Raw genomic sequence first — 14,819 nt, forward strand, 5'->3', positions numbered from 1 at the left:
AGCCCAGCAGCAGCATCAACTCCTGAGCACTTTACCTGGAAACTTTGAAGGAGGGCTCTGCATTAAAATTTAACCGATCTATTCTCTAATTCTTCACTTTTGCGTTATTAATTTATGACAGATAAAAGCATAGCTGAGCCTTTCTCATTAACTTTTCAAACGCCACTTAATATTGTTCCATTAAAAGAGGTGACTTTAGCAGCCTCTGGATCGACTTTAAAAGCGAGAGGGCTAAAGACGGAAAAGGTACATTAAACAGCTTGCTTAAAACTCGTCCTTCCCCCCCAACAATTCCAATGACACCATCTCGACTGGTTCGTACTAGCTCCTTGCAGGAGAAATATCTTAATATTGGGAACGGGAAAGGGGGTGGAGGAGAAAGGCAGAAGAGGGATATATATCTTTCAACCCCTCCATCCTCCCAGGCACGTCGGGGAGGGTTGGGGTGAAGGCATTTCACAGTACGCCCAAGACATTTCAATAAAAATTTATTGAAACTTCAGTGACTTTTAAAAGGGGGGGAAAAAATTACAGAAAAAAAAAATAGCAAGAACTTCTCAACATTTATATAACACAAAATATACCTTCATTTTTTTTTTCTTTGAACCAGCTCTGAGCACCTGACTTTCAACCCAAGAAAATATGCACTCACGCAAACAAAGACAACAATAAGCACAGTAGTGAAACTCCATTGCAGGGTTGTTTTCTGACGCACTGAGGAAACGGGCAAAAATAATGGAAAGTACAGAAAATCCTAGAATCTTCACCTCTTTTTTTTTTTTTTTCTCTCTCAAGCCACTGGAGAAGCCTGTTGTCATGTATAAACATATATAATTTTGTGGTTGTTGACATTTTGAACACCGAAGAAATCGAGGATTAAAAGCTACCATGGCACACTCCTTTGTCTTTTTCTCTCTTTGAATTTTTTTACGGTCTTTGAATAATTTGGTTTCTTTCTGCTTTGCCTTTTGCATTTGGTTCCTTGACCAAAGGACGAGGTTTTCCTGGGCTAAGCTGATTTAAAAACTGAGCCCTCACAAATGGGGGAATTTCTCCTCTGGGTCGAGATCTATGTTTAAAGGAATTACCAACTTGAAATGAAAACGACTAAAAATAAAAACAGAAGGAAAAAAAAGAAGACCGCTGCAGTCATATTTACAGAGATATGTACAATGTCAATAAATTAAAGTTTAATTTTGAGTATTCATATTCCACGTATTTACAAGAGTTATCAAATAATTACATAAATACTTTGTTTTAATAATAGTGTCCACTCTTTTCGTCTTCTCAGTATGTTAAACCTTGTTATTGCATATACAATTAAACAGGGAAAGCTGTGATAAATCTACAGTCGAGCTACAGAGGTTTTTAGATAAAATAAATTCACTTTTTTTTTCTTTCCAACTACACGTCTTATTTTTGTTGCTACAAGGGAGAATGTTTAAGGTAGAGGGACAAAGGTCTTATTTTTGTTTTTATTATTATTAATAATAATTTTTTCCCTGGGATTTGAAACGAGCATTAAAAATAAACAACAAAACCCCACTGAAATAAAAAATACCACCACCCCCCCTAAAAAAAAAAAAAAAAAAAAAAAAAAGCAGACTACTCTGGAACATGCAAAAAAAAAAAGCCACCAACTGGCTCTCAGACATCACAATAATATTTTAAACACACAGCTTCCCTTAATATCGACTAAGGGGGTTGTGGTTAACAACCCGCCCAGGAAACAACTGTTGAAGAACCAATACGGGAGTTACTTACACGCTTTTCTTCCAGAGAGAAAAAAAAATCACTTCTCTTACTTAATTTTTATTCATAGTTTGTTTGATTTTTTTTTTTTTGCTTTATTTTTTCATTTAGGCTTTTTTTTCTCTTTTTTTTCTTTTTTTTTTTTCCGGTGTGTTTTGGTTTTGGGTTTTATTTTTTTTTACACTGGTAAAAAAGAAAATAAAAGGAGGATGCCACAAACCCCACCGGTGCCTCGATCCCTGTGAGGAGCCCCCGACCCAGCACTCCCCCATCCCCGACCCTTTTTTCCCTGCTCCACCAGATACCTTTTTGTTGCTAAACGCCGCGGGATTTTATATGTTAAAAAAAAGAAAAAATAGAAGTAGGAAAAAAGAAAAAAACAAAATAAAGAAGGGGGTAAAAAACAAACACTCGCGGGGTGGAGGATGTGGTTTCTTTTAAACAAAGTGCACTGCGAGACGGATTTGAAATGAGCTCCCGGAGGCCGGGGGGTTACGGGGAGCCGCTGCGGGATCTGTCCTGCTTGGGGTCGAGCCCACTGACCAGGCGCTGGATGTTCTGCAGTTCGCTGGTGGCCGCCTCCTTGTCCGCGCCCAGCTTGGGGGACAGGGACACGGAGCCGGACGAGAGCGTGGAGGAGCGGCTGGTGAGGTCCGAGGCGGAGTCCAGGGGCACGGAGCCGGGGCTGGCGCTCAGCCCGCCCGCCTTGCCCTCGCCGGAGCCGGCGGCCAGGCCGGGCAGGGCGGTGGTGAGGAGGCTGCTGCCGTCCGACAGGGGCACGGGCAGCGGGTAGGGGCTGTAGCGGAGCCGCGGCCGCACGGCGCTCAGGAACGGGTGCCGGTGCACCGAGCTGGAAGCGGCGCTGGAGGCGGCGGCCGCCGCCGCCATGTAGGTGTAGGGGTAGGGGAAAAGGCTGCCGAAGGGAGACATGGCCAGGCCCTGCGGGAGGGGAGGAGAGAGAGGAAAGGGTTACCGGCCCGCACGCTCACCGCGGGGATCCCGCACGGCGCCCCCGCGCCAAGCGCTCCCCCGCGATGGAGAGCTGTCCTCCCGCTGCCCGGGCCAGAAACACCGGGGCCACGGGGCACACCCTGCCCGGGCTCTGCCCCACACGGCCCCGCTCCCGCCGGGCCCACCGGGGCCTAATTGGCCGTGGGGTCTCTCCCCCGCTCTCCCCCCGCACCGGACGATTCTCTTGCGCTGGGGCAAGCGCCCTTTCCCCGCAGGTCCAGCCCCCCCTCCCGCTCCGCAGGACAGCCCCGGCACATCGCCCTCCCCCGCCGACAGCGGCTCCGCTCCGCAGGCCGGGACGAGCCCCGGGCTCTGAAGGACAGCGGGGAGGGTGGGAGAGCTCAGGGAGATCAAGCTGGGTCACCCTCCCCGCCCACAGCTTTCCCTCCTCCGACCTGCTGCCAAGCCCTGTGACTGGCCCCTGTGAGGGGCACTGGGGGAGACATGGAAGCGGGGAATTTAAAGGAGGTGCCCTCTGCCCCCTTCCCTTCCCCAGGCTCGGAGCTCCCCGGCCCGGAGGGACGGCGCGGGGGAACGCAGTACCTGTGAAGCCAGGACATGCTGCTGCAGATGGAAAGGCAAAGCAGCCGCCGATGCTCCCGAGAGTCCCTGGGCCGCCGCCGTGGCCATGACCGTGTTGTCCAGTCCCGAGACCCCGGCGGACGCCCCGGAGACGGTGGCGAGGAGGGGCCCCATGCCCGCGGCCATGCCCGAGAAGGCTCCCCCCATGGCGAACTGCCCGGGGTGCAGCAGCAGCGGGTGCCCGTTCCCCAGCGGGTTGAAGAACTGCTGGCCGGCCAGGGCAGGGGGGAAGCCGAGGTTCTGCAAGTGTCCCTGGCTCAGGTGGGCCGTGCTGTCGGTTTGGACCGTCAGGGGGGTGAAGGGCTCTTTCCCCAGCAGTCGGTTCTCATCTACTTTGGGGCCATCCCTGAGGGGGCTTTTCAGTTCCTCGCCGCTCAGGCTTGCCCCCCGGGTGCTGGAAGAGATGGTAGCCGGGCTGTGCCGCGAGTCCGGAGGGGCTTTCTCAGTCCTCTCTCGGCTCCGACTCCCTGCCGAGTCCCCAGGGAAGAAGTGGCTTTTGGAGGGGCTGCCGCCCTTGTCCCGGGGGTCGTCCCCCGCGGTGGCAGCGGAGCTGGCCGGCGCTGGGGTGGCGGCGGTGGTCGTGCTGATTTTGCCCGACTCGTTTCCTTCTAGCAAGGGATCGTCTTTGCTGTCTGCATCGCTGTCTCCCTCGCTGGGGCAGAGATCTGCAAGACAAAGGGGGCCCGGGGCTGGGATCTGGCACTGCACATCCCGAAATCCCCACCGGGCTGGGAGAGTGGGCAGAGACGCTTCCTGGCCGGCCAGAGGTTTGTGTGGAAATACTTCCCTTTCTTTATTATTATATAAATAAATACAGCCCTCGGCTCCCACCGCCTGCCCCGTCCAAGCCAGCCCGAGTTTTACACAACGCAGGAAATTTGGCTGCGAAACAAAGCAGCGGCCCAGAGGAGCGACCCCCCAGCCGGGCGGGCCCGGGGCCAGCAGCTCTGCTCCCCAGAGCTCCCCGGGGCTGCCGGAGTCCCCAGGGACCCCCCTTCCCTCCCCAGCTGCAGCGGGGGTAGAGGAGGAACGGGACAGCAGCACCCTCAGCACAGGGCTGAAGGGCCTTGGGGATGTGTCTCCCACGAAATTTCCCAAAATTTTCATCCCTTTCAACGGGCAAACTTTGCAAAGGCACACAGAGACACCCGCAGCCGTCTTCATCACGGCCTGGCCCCCCTTCTCCCCAGACACATGCACGGCTTTGCTGGATTCCTCTGCACTTCATCTCCTAATTTCAGCGCCCCAGGTGCGAAGCTCTGCTTTGCTTTTCGGGTCCCCTCCCAGCTCCCCTCCCCTCAGCTCGGCAGGCCTTTAAAAAAACGAGTAAAGCAACTACAAAAAAGAGGTTGTTTCCTCCTCCCCCTGCCCCCCCGGCCCGGGATGGATTAATACATACGAGAGAGCTGCAGACAGCTCCCAACCCCGCGCGGAGAAACCCAGGGTGACTTTTCTATAACAAAGTTCGCGACTGTATCCAGGGGAAAGATCCTTCCTCTAGTAACAGATTCAGTGAGGGATATTAATGGAGTGACTCCAGTTTTGAACTTTTGCCCCGTGGTCTGTCTTTGCTCCCTTGACTCGGAGCTGGCTCCTTTCTGAACCAAGGAGGGGAGGGATGAATGTGCGGCAAGGGGAGAGGGAGGCCGGGGGGGAGAGGGAGAAGGAGAGGAAGAGTGAGGAAGGCAGAGAGAGGAGAGTGAGGGGGAGAAGGGAGGAGAGGGAAAGACAAAAAGAAAGGAAACAAGAAGAAGAGTGAGGGCAAGGAAAGAGAGGGCAGAAAAACTAAAGAGAGAAAGAATAGAGAGAAGAGAGCAAAGAGAAAAAACATGAGAAAAGAAGAGAAGAGGTAGGAAGCAAGGCAAGAAGGAAGGAAAGAAGGAAGGAAAGAAAACGGGCCAGTGCCAGAGGGCAGTGGTACAGGCCAGGATTTGCCACCACAGAGCGGGCACCCAGGCTCTCCCAGAGGAGACCAGGGGCCACAGCTCTCACCTTTGAGGCTGGAGGTGCCCACGGCAGGCACGGCAGGACAGGAGGACTGGGCAAAGCACTTGAAGGCCGTCTGCTCATTGGACGACTCGTCCGAGGTGGGATTCTCCTTCTTCTGCCTCTCGTCATACACCCGCATGGACTGCAGGGTCAGCTGCTTCCTGCGGGCACAGAACCCGCTGGGCGAGGGTCCCTGGCGCCCCCCGGGACCCCCCCTGCTCCCCAGCCCCTCCTGCAGTTCCCATTGGGGCACGAGGAGCACAAGGGAATGAAGAGCCACGGTCCCCTCGAGGAGGAGAGCGCGTTTCTGGCAGGCAGGGCTTGGCTGCTAATGAGAGGAGATTTCTTGGAAGCGTGAGCAGCTCCTCAGCGAGGGCTGATATTAAAGACAAGGGGCGGAGGGGAGAGGGAAGCATTCCCTGGAGATTAGCTTTTAAAAGGCAAGGATGTTCCAGAGATATGAGCCATCTTAATGGTTGCTAAGATTGCTAGGAAGTGGTTATTTTGTTAGGCACTTTATGTAATCTTTTCACCAACAATTAACCCGGAGTAAAAAATCTATTTATATTTAGAGAAATTAGAAATCGTTTCCGTCCTGTGGCTCCAGCGCTGGCTTTATTTTCACACTGATGGACAAGAGGAGCTGGCGTGTGCATGGTTGTGTGTGTGCAGGGCAGGGAGAGAGGCTTCTTGGTTTACACCACGTTCCCCCCACCTTTTTATTTTGTTGTTTGTTTGAAAAAAAGAGAAGCAGATCTATTTATTCATTATCTAACCCCCTCTGCAAATGGCTAAAATATCCTGTCTCCTGCAATGCAACAAAACAGACATATCCCCCATTAAAGGAAAAAAAATGTCCCTTTTTTCTCTATTTTCTTCTTATATTAAAAATAAGAGTCTCGAGTCCCATTATAACGAGTTCTGTTTGCCTACCTGGGGCACAAACTCTGTCCTGCTGCTTTTGGAAAAAATAAAGAATCTTCTATCATTAATTACTTCCATATTCATGAGATACCTCTGTCCAAACAGCTTATTTCTGTGTTTCTCTTCTATTTCTGTGTTTCTCCTCAATTTCTGTGTTTATTTCTGTTTCTCCTCCATTTTACTCTTTTCCAGACAGCCCCCAGAAAAATGCCAGAGGAGATTCAAGCAGTGCTCAGCCCTCACTTGCCCCTCTTCTCCAGCCCCAGATCCAAACTACACTGTAATATTCCCTCTCAAATTTGTAAGAGAAAGCTTTTTTCTAGCAATATTTGCTTAATGTGCTGCATTCCCTTTGGCCAGCCATCCCCTGTGATGTGAAAACTAAACGTGGAAAGCAGGAAAGAATTCCCATGCAATCTGTTTGACGCTATTAACGCCAAGATCCTTATGGATTTTGGCGGGGGGAAGTGTGGTTTGGAGGCAAGGCAAGGTGATTTTGACCTCTGCTCGTGTTCTGAGCTTAACACATGAAAACCAAACGAGGAGCCTGTATAGAATGGAGCCAGACTCACCTCTTTTCCCTCCTTCCATTCCCGGTGTCCCGAAAACCTTTGGCAAAGGGGTTGTTGTCGATTTTTAATTGCGTGATCTATAGGATAGAGAGAAAAAAAAAATAGCGAGGGGTTTGGGGCAGAATAAGGAGATTTTTGTATTATAAAACAACAGCAAACCCCACTCTTCCCAGTTCCCCTAGTGCTGGCAGGAGTAGGACAGGGCAGGGGGCAAAGGTCCCTGGATTTTGGGTGAATCCATGCGTGTTCCCGAGCTGTTTGGAGGCAGCTCGCCCCCAATCCCCCGCCGGGCTGGCCGGTGACCTGGACCGTGGTGGCAATGAAAGAGCCCCGTGTTGCTGCCACCACATCGGAATTAATTGAGCCGTGCAATGAGATCCATGCAAGTTATGCCCGTGCTTAAAACTCTTTAAATACCATAATTAAACCGCAAAGGAATCATACCCACCCCCTCACTATAATAAAATACTTCATATAATCGCATTATACTCCATGTGTGTTGGGGCGCCAGGGGTGCCAGGAGCCAGTTGATATTTTTTGGGGGGGTGTGTGTGGAAGTTTTTCCGTTTGGGGTTCAGGTTATGGCAGGGAATGGCTGTTGGGAGGGATGGGGGGTGCGGGGCATCCCGCAAGTGCCGGGTGCCCGCGCCTACGATGCACGGAACCGAATTCAGAGCCCGGCAGGATGCGAGCAGTGGCAACGGGAACGCCGCCTCCCCGCCGCTCCATTCCCGGCCTCGGGCCGGGCTGCAAGCACAGCGACCCCCAATTCAGGGGCAGAGGATGACCCCAAAAAGGAAACCCCGAATGCGGGCAGGAGCAGCCCCGGCTGCCGAGTCACCCCCCCGCCGCACACACGGGAGCAGGAGGGAGCAGGAAAACCCCACTGCTAAAGCCAGCGGGACTTTTAATCCAGGTGCTCCTGGCCATGCCTTCTGCTCCCCCCGCACCGAGCCGAGGGCTCCCCGCCGCTTCCGCACGCCGCTTCCCAGCCGATTTCATGGCAATCACACAAATATGCTCATTTCTGTCCTTCAACCCAGCCGCCCCCAGCTGATAGACCGGGCCGGCCAGCCCTGCTGATAAGTCCCAAAGCAAAGTCTACTCTCTGTACACCCATTTTCTTTCAGTTTCCTTGCAAGTGCCTGGCTGCAAACAGAGAGGAAAATAGCCCGAGCCCCGAGGGGGAAGCGGTTTTTTGGAGACCGAGGGCAGAAGGGTACAGACCCCTCCCTTTTCACCCCCAAATTTTTTACGGTGAAGGATGCGAGGAGCAGAGAGGGGCACGGGAGAGCTGCAGAGAGCGGGCGCTGCGCATCCAGAGCCTCTGCGCTCAACGCAGGCGAACGCAAAGTTGTAATTCACAGACAACAAAAAAATCAAAGCCCCTTTTTTTGGCTCCTTCCCTTCCTTCCACTTGACTTAACAATCGTAAATTCGCCGTTTGCCACTCTCCCAAATATACCACCTTCATCGCAAGCGACAATAAACCAGCAGCAATGGAAAGGCAGCGTTTGCAGTGCTGCAAAACTTTCTCACACGGGCTTTTCCAGCCCTTCCAGTTAAATTCAAGCGAGATACCCCTCTCTGACCAGAGCATATTTCTGTACCACAAAAAATAATAAAACACTGCAGGATGCAAAAAAAAAATCATAATATAATAATAATAGGAACCAGACGTGCTCTCCAGACATATTGCCAATTGCTGTTAAAGGAGCTAAAACAGCACAAAGGCCAGGAAGAATTACAAAATCTCAGCCCTGCTGCTCTCCCCACTCTGTCTTTCGACACACGGAGCCGAGTCTCTTTTATTAATTTTTTTTCCCTGATGCATCTTAGATTAAATCCACACTAAGAGCAGCAAACCCCACCCCATCCCTTTCCTCATGCTGGAGAGATATACTGGGGGGAAAAAAACGTAGAAAACCCCTAAACATTCTCCCCCTCACCCCCAGTCCTCCCTCCTTTTAATTGCCTTCCCCGAGGTCAGTACTATGAGAGTGCTCGACCCCCTCCCCCAGCGCCTTCCCCGAAGTTGGATCAAGGAGATTTTGGGGGAAAAGATGAAGGAGGAGAGAGAGAGAGAAGAGCGGGATGGGCTTCGTGAGTTTTAAGGGAACAATGCAGAGTAAAAGTTCTCTTAAAAGCCAAAACACGTAAAACAAATCCTCTCTTAATCTCCTTACCTTATCATTCTGGTATGCGGTCACTGCGATGAATTCAGTCTCCGGGAAAACGTAGGTCCTGAACGTGCTGTAAGGCAGCTTGAGGATATCGTTGGCTCGGACGATGTGGAACCGGGGCTGGTACTTGTGCATGGAGTTTAAAATGGTCTGGGGGGGGGGCAGCGGCCGGCAGCAGAGAGGGCAGGAGAGGGGGAAAGAAGACGGTCAACAGGAGCAGCATTTCCCCCAGCCATCGGCACTTTCTCCTCCTAATTTGCCTTCCCTCTCCTGCCTCCCCTCACTCCTCCTCCCCGCCAAGCACACTCCAAACACACGCACACGCCTCGCAGCATCCAACTAAAAGTACTGACAGCTCCAGCTCGCCGGGCTTAGGCTCTCGCTGGACCTCTCGAAGGAGAGGAGAGAGGGGGGAACCCCTTCAGAGCTCTGCTGGGAGAGGGGGAGAAGCTGTTTGGGCTCCGGCAGCAATGTCTTTTGATTGCAAAGTGTAAAAATAAAAATATAAAATCAAGTAAAGCAGGAGCAGCAGCTACAGTTGCAACACCACCACGAGAGCCTCGGCTCGGTCTAATTGCGTGCCCCAATTCACTTAAGGCCTTCTGCGAACGGCAAAAATGTATCGTCTAATCAAATCACAGCAGCAAATGCAATCTTCGGCACATTAGAAATCCCCCGGCCGCAGCCACCAGCAGCAAGCCCCGGCTCCGAGGCGGAGGCTTTCCCAGGAATAGAAAGAAATGGCCAGGATCGACAGAGCACTTATCAGCAGGTTTGTTTGATTTCACTCTCAGGGTAAGTTTTTATCTCTGCACACCCGGTAAATGTAAAGGAGTGGATAGACATGAATGGGCAACTTGACCTCTGCTTTTGGTCCCTGTTTATTTTCACTCCGGCTTGCTTTACATTATCCAGATTAATATAGATTTAAACGTTTGCGTACTTAGGCCTTTAAGCCCTTTATACACATATGCATATCGTTTTCCTATGCTTAGAAAGTGTGATCGACTTTATTAAAAATATATATAGATATATAAAGTCACCGCAGCTCTGACAAATATCGAGTTGCGCTGCGCTGGAAATGTATCCCTGAAGTTAACGCTGCATGGCACGGGGAGGTTACAGAGCAAACTCCAGGCTTTAGTCCTGACCTCAGCAGGAGGAAAAATCAAGGACTGTTATAACCCGGACAGATGCCCGTCCCGCGGGCTCGGGGAGGTCTTTCTGCCCCGTTTTCCCCTCATTTCGGCCGCCCGCCGGAGCTGCCAGCGGGACCTGCCCGGCCGAGCAGCCGCCGTGCTCCGGGCACACCCCCCCGGGACCCCCGCTCCGGCCGGTGACGAGGGAGGGGAAAAGGGGGGCAAAGGAAGGCGTAAAAGGCACTCACAAATCCGTGCTTGTCAGAGATGTTGTTAGTGAGCTTCAGCTTGTGAAAGGTGACTACTTTGGACATCCATTGTTCGCCGGTGGCCGGGCTGTCCGGGTGGATGTACATTCTCTTTGGCATTTCAGGGTCAGCCTTGCCGGCTACCATCCACCGGGAATTATGGAATTTGTACCTACAATCATCAGCCGCCACAATATCCATCAATAAAATGTACTTGGCCTTTTTATCCAGTCCAGTGCATCTCACTTTAAATGGAGGAAACATTCTCCTATGGGCAGAGGGGGGAGGGAGGAAGTGGGGGGAAGAAAAGACAAGAGAGAAATAAAATGAAATTAATTACAGCGTTTAAATAAGCTTCTGAATTTTGGTAGCGTGTCTACCAAGCGACTTCTTCAGCTCTCAAAAGCAGCAGAGTAAGTCTGTGTCCAGCAAAAAGGTTTCCTCAACTCCCTCCCCCCCCCCCCCGCCCCCCCAGTGAAAAGATTTCCCAAATGCTTAAAAGTTGCAGGAGAAAATGGTCCCTGGATGGGAAAGGTAGGCATTCCCTAGAAATCAGCAGGCGCCTACCTCTCTCTGCCATTCCTAAACAGCAAAGGCCCATTTGGGGCTCTCTGATCTCTCATTAGTTTCCTTTTTGCCTGCTAAACAAAGAAATGGGAGCTGATCGCACCCCGATAAAATAAATCGTCTGAATTATTACAACCCAGCCTCCAGATAAAGTGCGGAGTTTTACACTTCGCAGACGAGAATAAAAAGCCCCCAGCGAGGGCAGCGTGGCTGCCGGGGCTCTCCCCGTGCTCCGGCCAGCCGGGGATCCCCCCTGTGCCGAGGGTTCTCTGCAATCCCCGCTCCCCTCCGCTCCCAGCTCCGGCTCCAAACTGCAACAGGATACCACAAATTTGCTGTTTATTATATCGAGTGGTTGGCATTCAGCAAATCTCAACTTAAAAGGAAACACATGACTTTGCAACATGTAAGAGCTCTTAATACTGGCCGAGGCTTTCACGCAAAAACTTTTGACCACAATTAAGAGAAAAAACTTCGGGAAAGCAGTAAAACGGGCGAGGAGATTTTTTTTTTTCTCCTTACTGCTTTTAGGGCTTCTATTTATTTTTTTTTCCCCTGAGTCTGTAGCCTGCAACTGGTGCTTTGCACACAGGCGAAGCTCCAGCAAGGCAGCTGAAGGCCATCTAAGAAGACTTTTCAGGAGTGGCTTCCTTGAGTAATTCTCCTGGCAAATCACATGTGGAGAGTTTGGGAGGTTTCTCAGAGAGCCCCTTAGAAAAACACCCGGGTGCAAAGGAGGTTTTCACCCTACGTATCATCACAGCAATAGGTAGAGTTGTAAAAGAGTCCAGATGTCAATGAGTAGCGAATATAGAGAGATTTCAGACGGGTAAACCTATAAAAAGCAGAAATGCCGAGCGTGGACGCGCCGTGTGTGTTCATTCATTCCCACGTGAAGGTTACATAAATATAGGGACAGGCAGAGCCGAGCTGCAAACCCTTCCCTGCCACTCCAGCAGCGGCTGCAGGACGGCTGGGGAGTTTTGTCAGCTTTTCTGTACATTTCCAGACATAACCAGCCAGCACAAACCCAGCCGAGATCCCAGCACAGAGAGAGGCACAGCCTGACACACCGAGCCTATCTGCCCTCCTGCCCCACCAGCAGCCAGACGCCTCTCCAAAGGATTTTTCCTTCATTCCCCTTGCTTAAGGAAGAAAAACTGCGTGTAGCGAGGCTGAAAACCAGGCCATCCCCTTTGCCAACCCCAAATTATTTTCTTCCTGCTCCCAGTTTTCTCCAGCAAGCATTAAGCTACTGAACCATGAAGGGACCCTCTCACCCCCTGCACACGCTCATGCTGAGCAGGGCCGGGTCGCGCTTGGGCTTTTCCCGGCAGCCTGGTGCCCCAGACGGGCTCGGATCTTCAGCTGCCTAAAGCTTCCCAGAATTGCAGGTGAAAGGAGATTTACGGAGGAAACCGCCCGAGAGAGAGCCTTGCCCTGCTGGGGTGCGGAGCCTGAGGGGTGGGGGATTGGGGGGGGGGGGGGGGAAGGCACGAACCCCCTACCCAGACCTACCTTCCCGATTTGGTAATCACCATCTCTGTGCCTCTTTTATGGAATTGCTCCCAAAGCTCTTTAGCTTCCAGATGCACTTTCGGATCGTCTTCTACCTCTTCTTCTGGCTCCAGAGTTTTTAAAGGCCTCAGATGGGCTGCTGCCTGGTGACCCAGGGAAGAAAAGGGAATACCAGTCTCTGCAGCCCCCACTAACTGATCCATGATGGGTTTAGCCAGAGCCCCGGGAAGGGACAGGGCAGCCGCCCCGTTGGGAGGCAAAGCCAGAGCCGGGAAGAAGGGAGGCTGATGTCCCAGCACAGCGCTCATGGCAAAGTCCGGTGCCCGGTGCGGTAAAAAGGGATGATAAGCCATGCTTGTCCCAGGGATTACTGGATCTCTCATCGGTAAATTCATCCACTCCACTCCTTGGTCTTCCTACTGTTGGAGTAGTCCCGGAGTGGTTTCTAACAGCACATCACGAAGAAGAAAAATTAAGATAATAATAATAACAGCAATAAAGCACCAAAAAAAAAAAAAAAAAAAAAAAAAAAAGGGTTGGGGGAAACAAGCTCTAAACGGCACAGTACATGAAGGAGAGGCAGAACTTCTACAGCCTACAACTTCCCGAGCCGGGGCACATCCCCAGCCCTCGGGACAGCGGATTAACAGGATTGTTCATTATTAGTCTTGCTTTTTCTCGTGTTCCGTCTCAGAGGCTTTGTTTTGCTTTTTAGTTGTTCGCGTTTTTTTTCCTGAGTGGAAGTCCTTGTGCTGGAAAAGAAACGCCGAAGAAGGGAAGAAAAAAAATCCACCGGGTTCGCTGTCTGCTCGTGGTGCCGCAGAAGAGCTGGACAAGCCGAAGTCCTTTTTTTTCTTCTTCTTCTTTTTTTCTCTTAGTCCCAATCCCCCTTCTCTTCTTCCTTGGCGGACGGTGACGGCTCGAAGCGAGGTTTTCTTTTTGGGTGGCTGGCTCTCTTCCCCCTCCCCCCCACCCCTCCACCTTTCCTCCGTACGGTCAGGCTGCAGAGCAGAGGCTGGGGAAGGAGGGAAAGCAGAAAGAAGCAAACAAACCCACCCCCCCTCGCCGGCCGAGGAAGGCTCCTGAGCAACCTTCAGCAGCAACTTGTAGGAAAATCTCGTTTCCGCCTCGCCTTCCTCACTCCCCAAGCAGGAGCTGGTCAGGGTGTCCTGATTTCCATCAGGATCTCTTCTTTCTTTCACCCTCCTCCTTTTTTTTTTTTTTTTTTTAATTTATTTTTCCCTCTCTCTTTCTCTTTCGCTGTGCCTTAAAAAAAATCTGCCAGAATTATACTGTTGTCTCCATAAAAGAGAGAGAAAGTGAGAGGGAAAGAGAAAGGAAGAGAAAAAAGGGGGAGGGAGAAAGAGAGGAAAAGAGAAAGAGAGAGAAGAGAGAGGGAGAAGGAGCCTCTCGGCTCTGAGAATTCCCTGTGAGTCTGTGCTCTGCGTGCACCCGATCGTAGGGATGTGTTGTGGGTTACAGGGGAGCTGGAGCCGCCTTGATTGGCTCTTTGACGCTTTCGGACCAATTGTGAGGCTCCATAGGCGGGGTTCTGACAGCTCGGGTGGAGGGGGACAGCGCCGAGTTATAAAAAGAAGGTGTCGGAAACTGTAACGCTGCAGCAAAGCATCACTAGTACTTCGGGCCGTGTGAATATGTCAACATGATCAGAGGGGAGGGAGCAGGGAGGGAGGAGGGAAGGGGCCGGCAGCGCCCGCCTCTAGGGGGGTGCTGGGGGCCGCCTCGCCCCCCGGCCCCGGCCTCCCGCCGCCCCGGCAGCCTGGGCACTGCCCGGCCGCTCTCCCCCGGTAGGAGCTTCCCGAGCGCCGGCAGCGGGGGGGGCTCCACGCGTGGCGGTGGGGGGTTCCGAAGCTGCTCTCCCCCCTTCCCCAAACGCCGCCGGTACCGTAGCGGGTTCCCCCCGTGTCCCCCCCCCGGCCCGGAGCCACCTCGGGAGGCCGCCGCGCCGCACGCCCATGCCCGCCGCGGCTGCCGCCGGTCCCCGCGGCCGCCGCGTCGGTGTCACCCCCCTGCCGCTGCCCCCGCGCCGTTTCTCCCCTCCCCGGCAAAGTTGCTTTCTTTAAACGACACCTCCAGGCCGGGAGCAGGGCGCTTTCCTTCCCCCCGCGAATCTGGGGGGTGAGCTCCGGGGCTCGGGGGTGGCTCTGAGGCTCTTCCCCCGCTCGGAGCTCGGCTCCGGCTGCTCCAGCGGCCGCGGCCGCCGCTGTTATTGTTGTGGTGGGCGGCTGGAGGCTGCGGCGGGCGGGCCGCCGCTGGCTCAGCTCCGGCCCCGGCGGCTGCTGATCGAAGCGGGTGCGCGCAGGGAAGCGGGAG

The 14,819-nt window shown here is 52.8% G+C and overlaps 1 protein-coding gene across 2 annotated transcripts; it reads right to left on the bottom strand.

Annotated features, from left to right (window-relative positions):
- Positions 1 to 471: 471 nt before the first annotated feature.
- Positions 472 to 14,130, bottom strand: TBX3 (T-box transcription factor 3). Of its 2 annotated transcripts, XM_018916521.3 has the most exons (8): positions 13,542 to 14,130; positions 12,486 to 12,930; positions 10,401 to 10,668; positions 9,017 to 9,163; positions 6,831 to 6,907; positions 5,338 to 5,495; positions 3,307 to 4,010; positions 472 to 2,691 (listed from the first exon to the last, which is right to left on the bottom strand). In XM_018916521.3, the coding sequence occupies exons 2-8, from the start codon at positions 12,878 to 12,880 to the stop codon at positions 2,245 to 2,247; spliced, it is 2,196 nt and encodes a 731-aa protein (XP_018772066.2). In that variant the 5' UTR covers positions 12,881 to 12,930; positions 13,542 to 14,130; the 3' UTR covers positions 472 to 2,244. The 2 variants fall into 2 exon arrangements, with proteins under 2 accessions (XP_018772066.2, XP_009090567.2); XM_009092319.4 differs by having other exon boundaries at positions 12,486 to 14,130.
- Between the last annotated feature and the right edge of the window lie 689 nt (positions 14,131 to 14,819).

The sequence above is a fragment of the Serinus canaria genome, chromosome 15 (genome assembly GCF_022539315.1).
Source record: "Serinus canaria isolate serCan28SL12 chromosome 15, serCan2020, whole genome shotgun sequence".
NCBI classification, from domain to species: Eukaryota; Metazoa; Chordata; class Aves; order Passeriformes; family Fringillidae; genus Serinus; species Serinus canaria.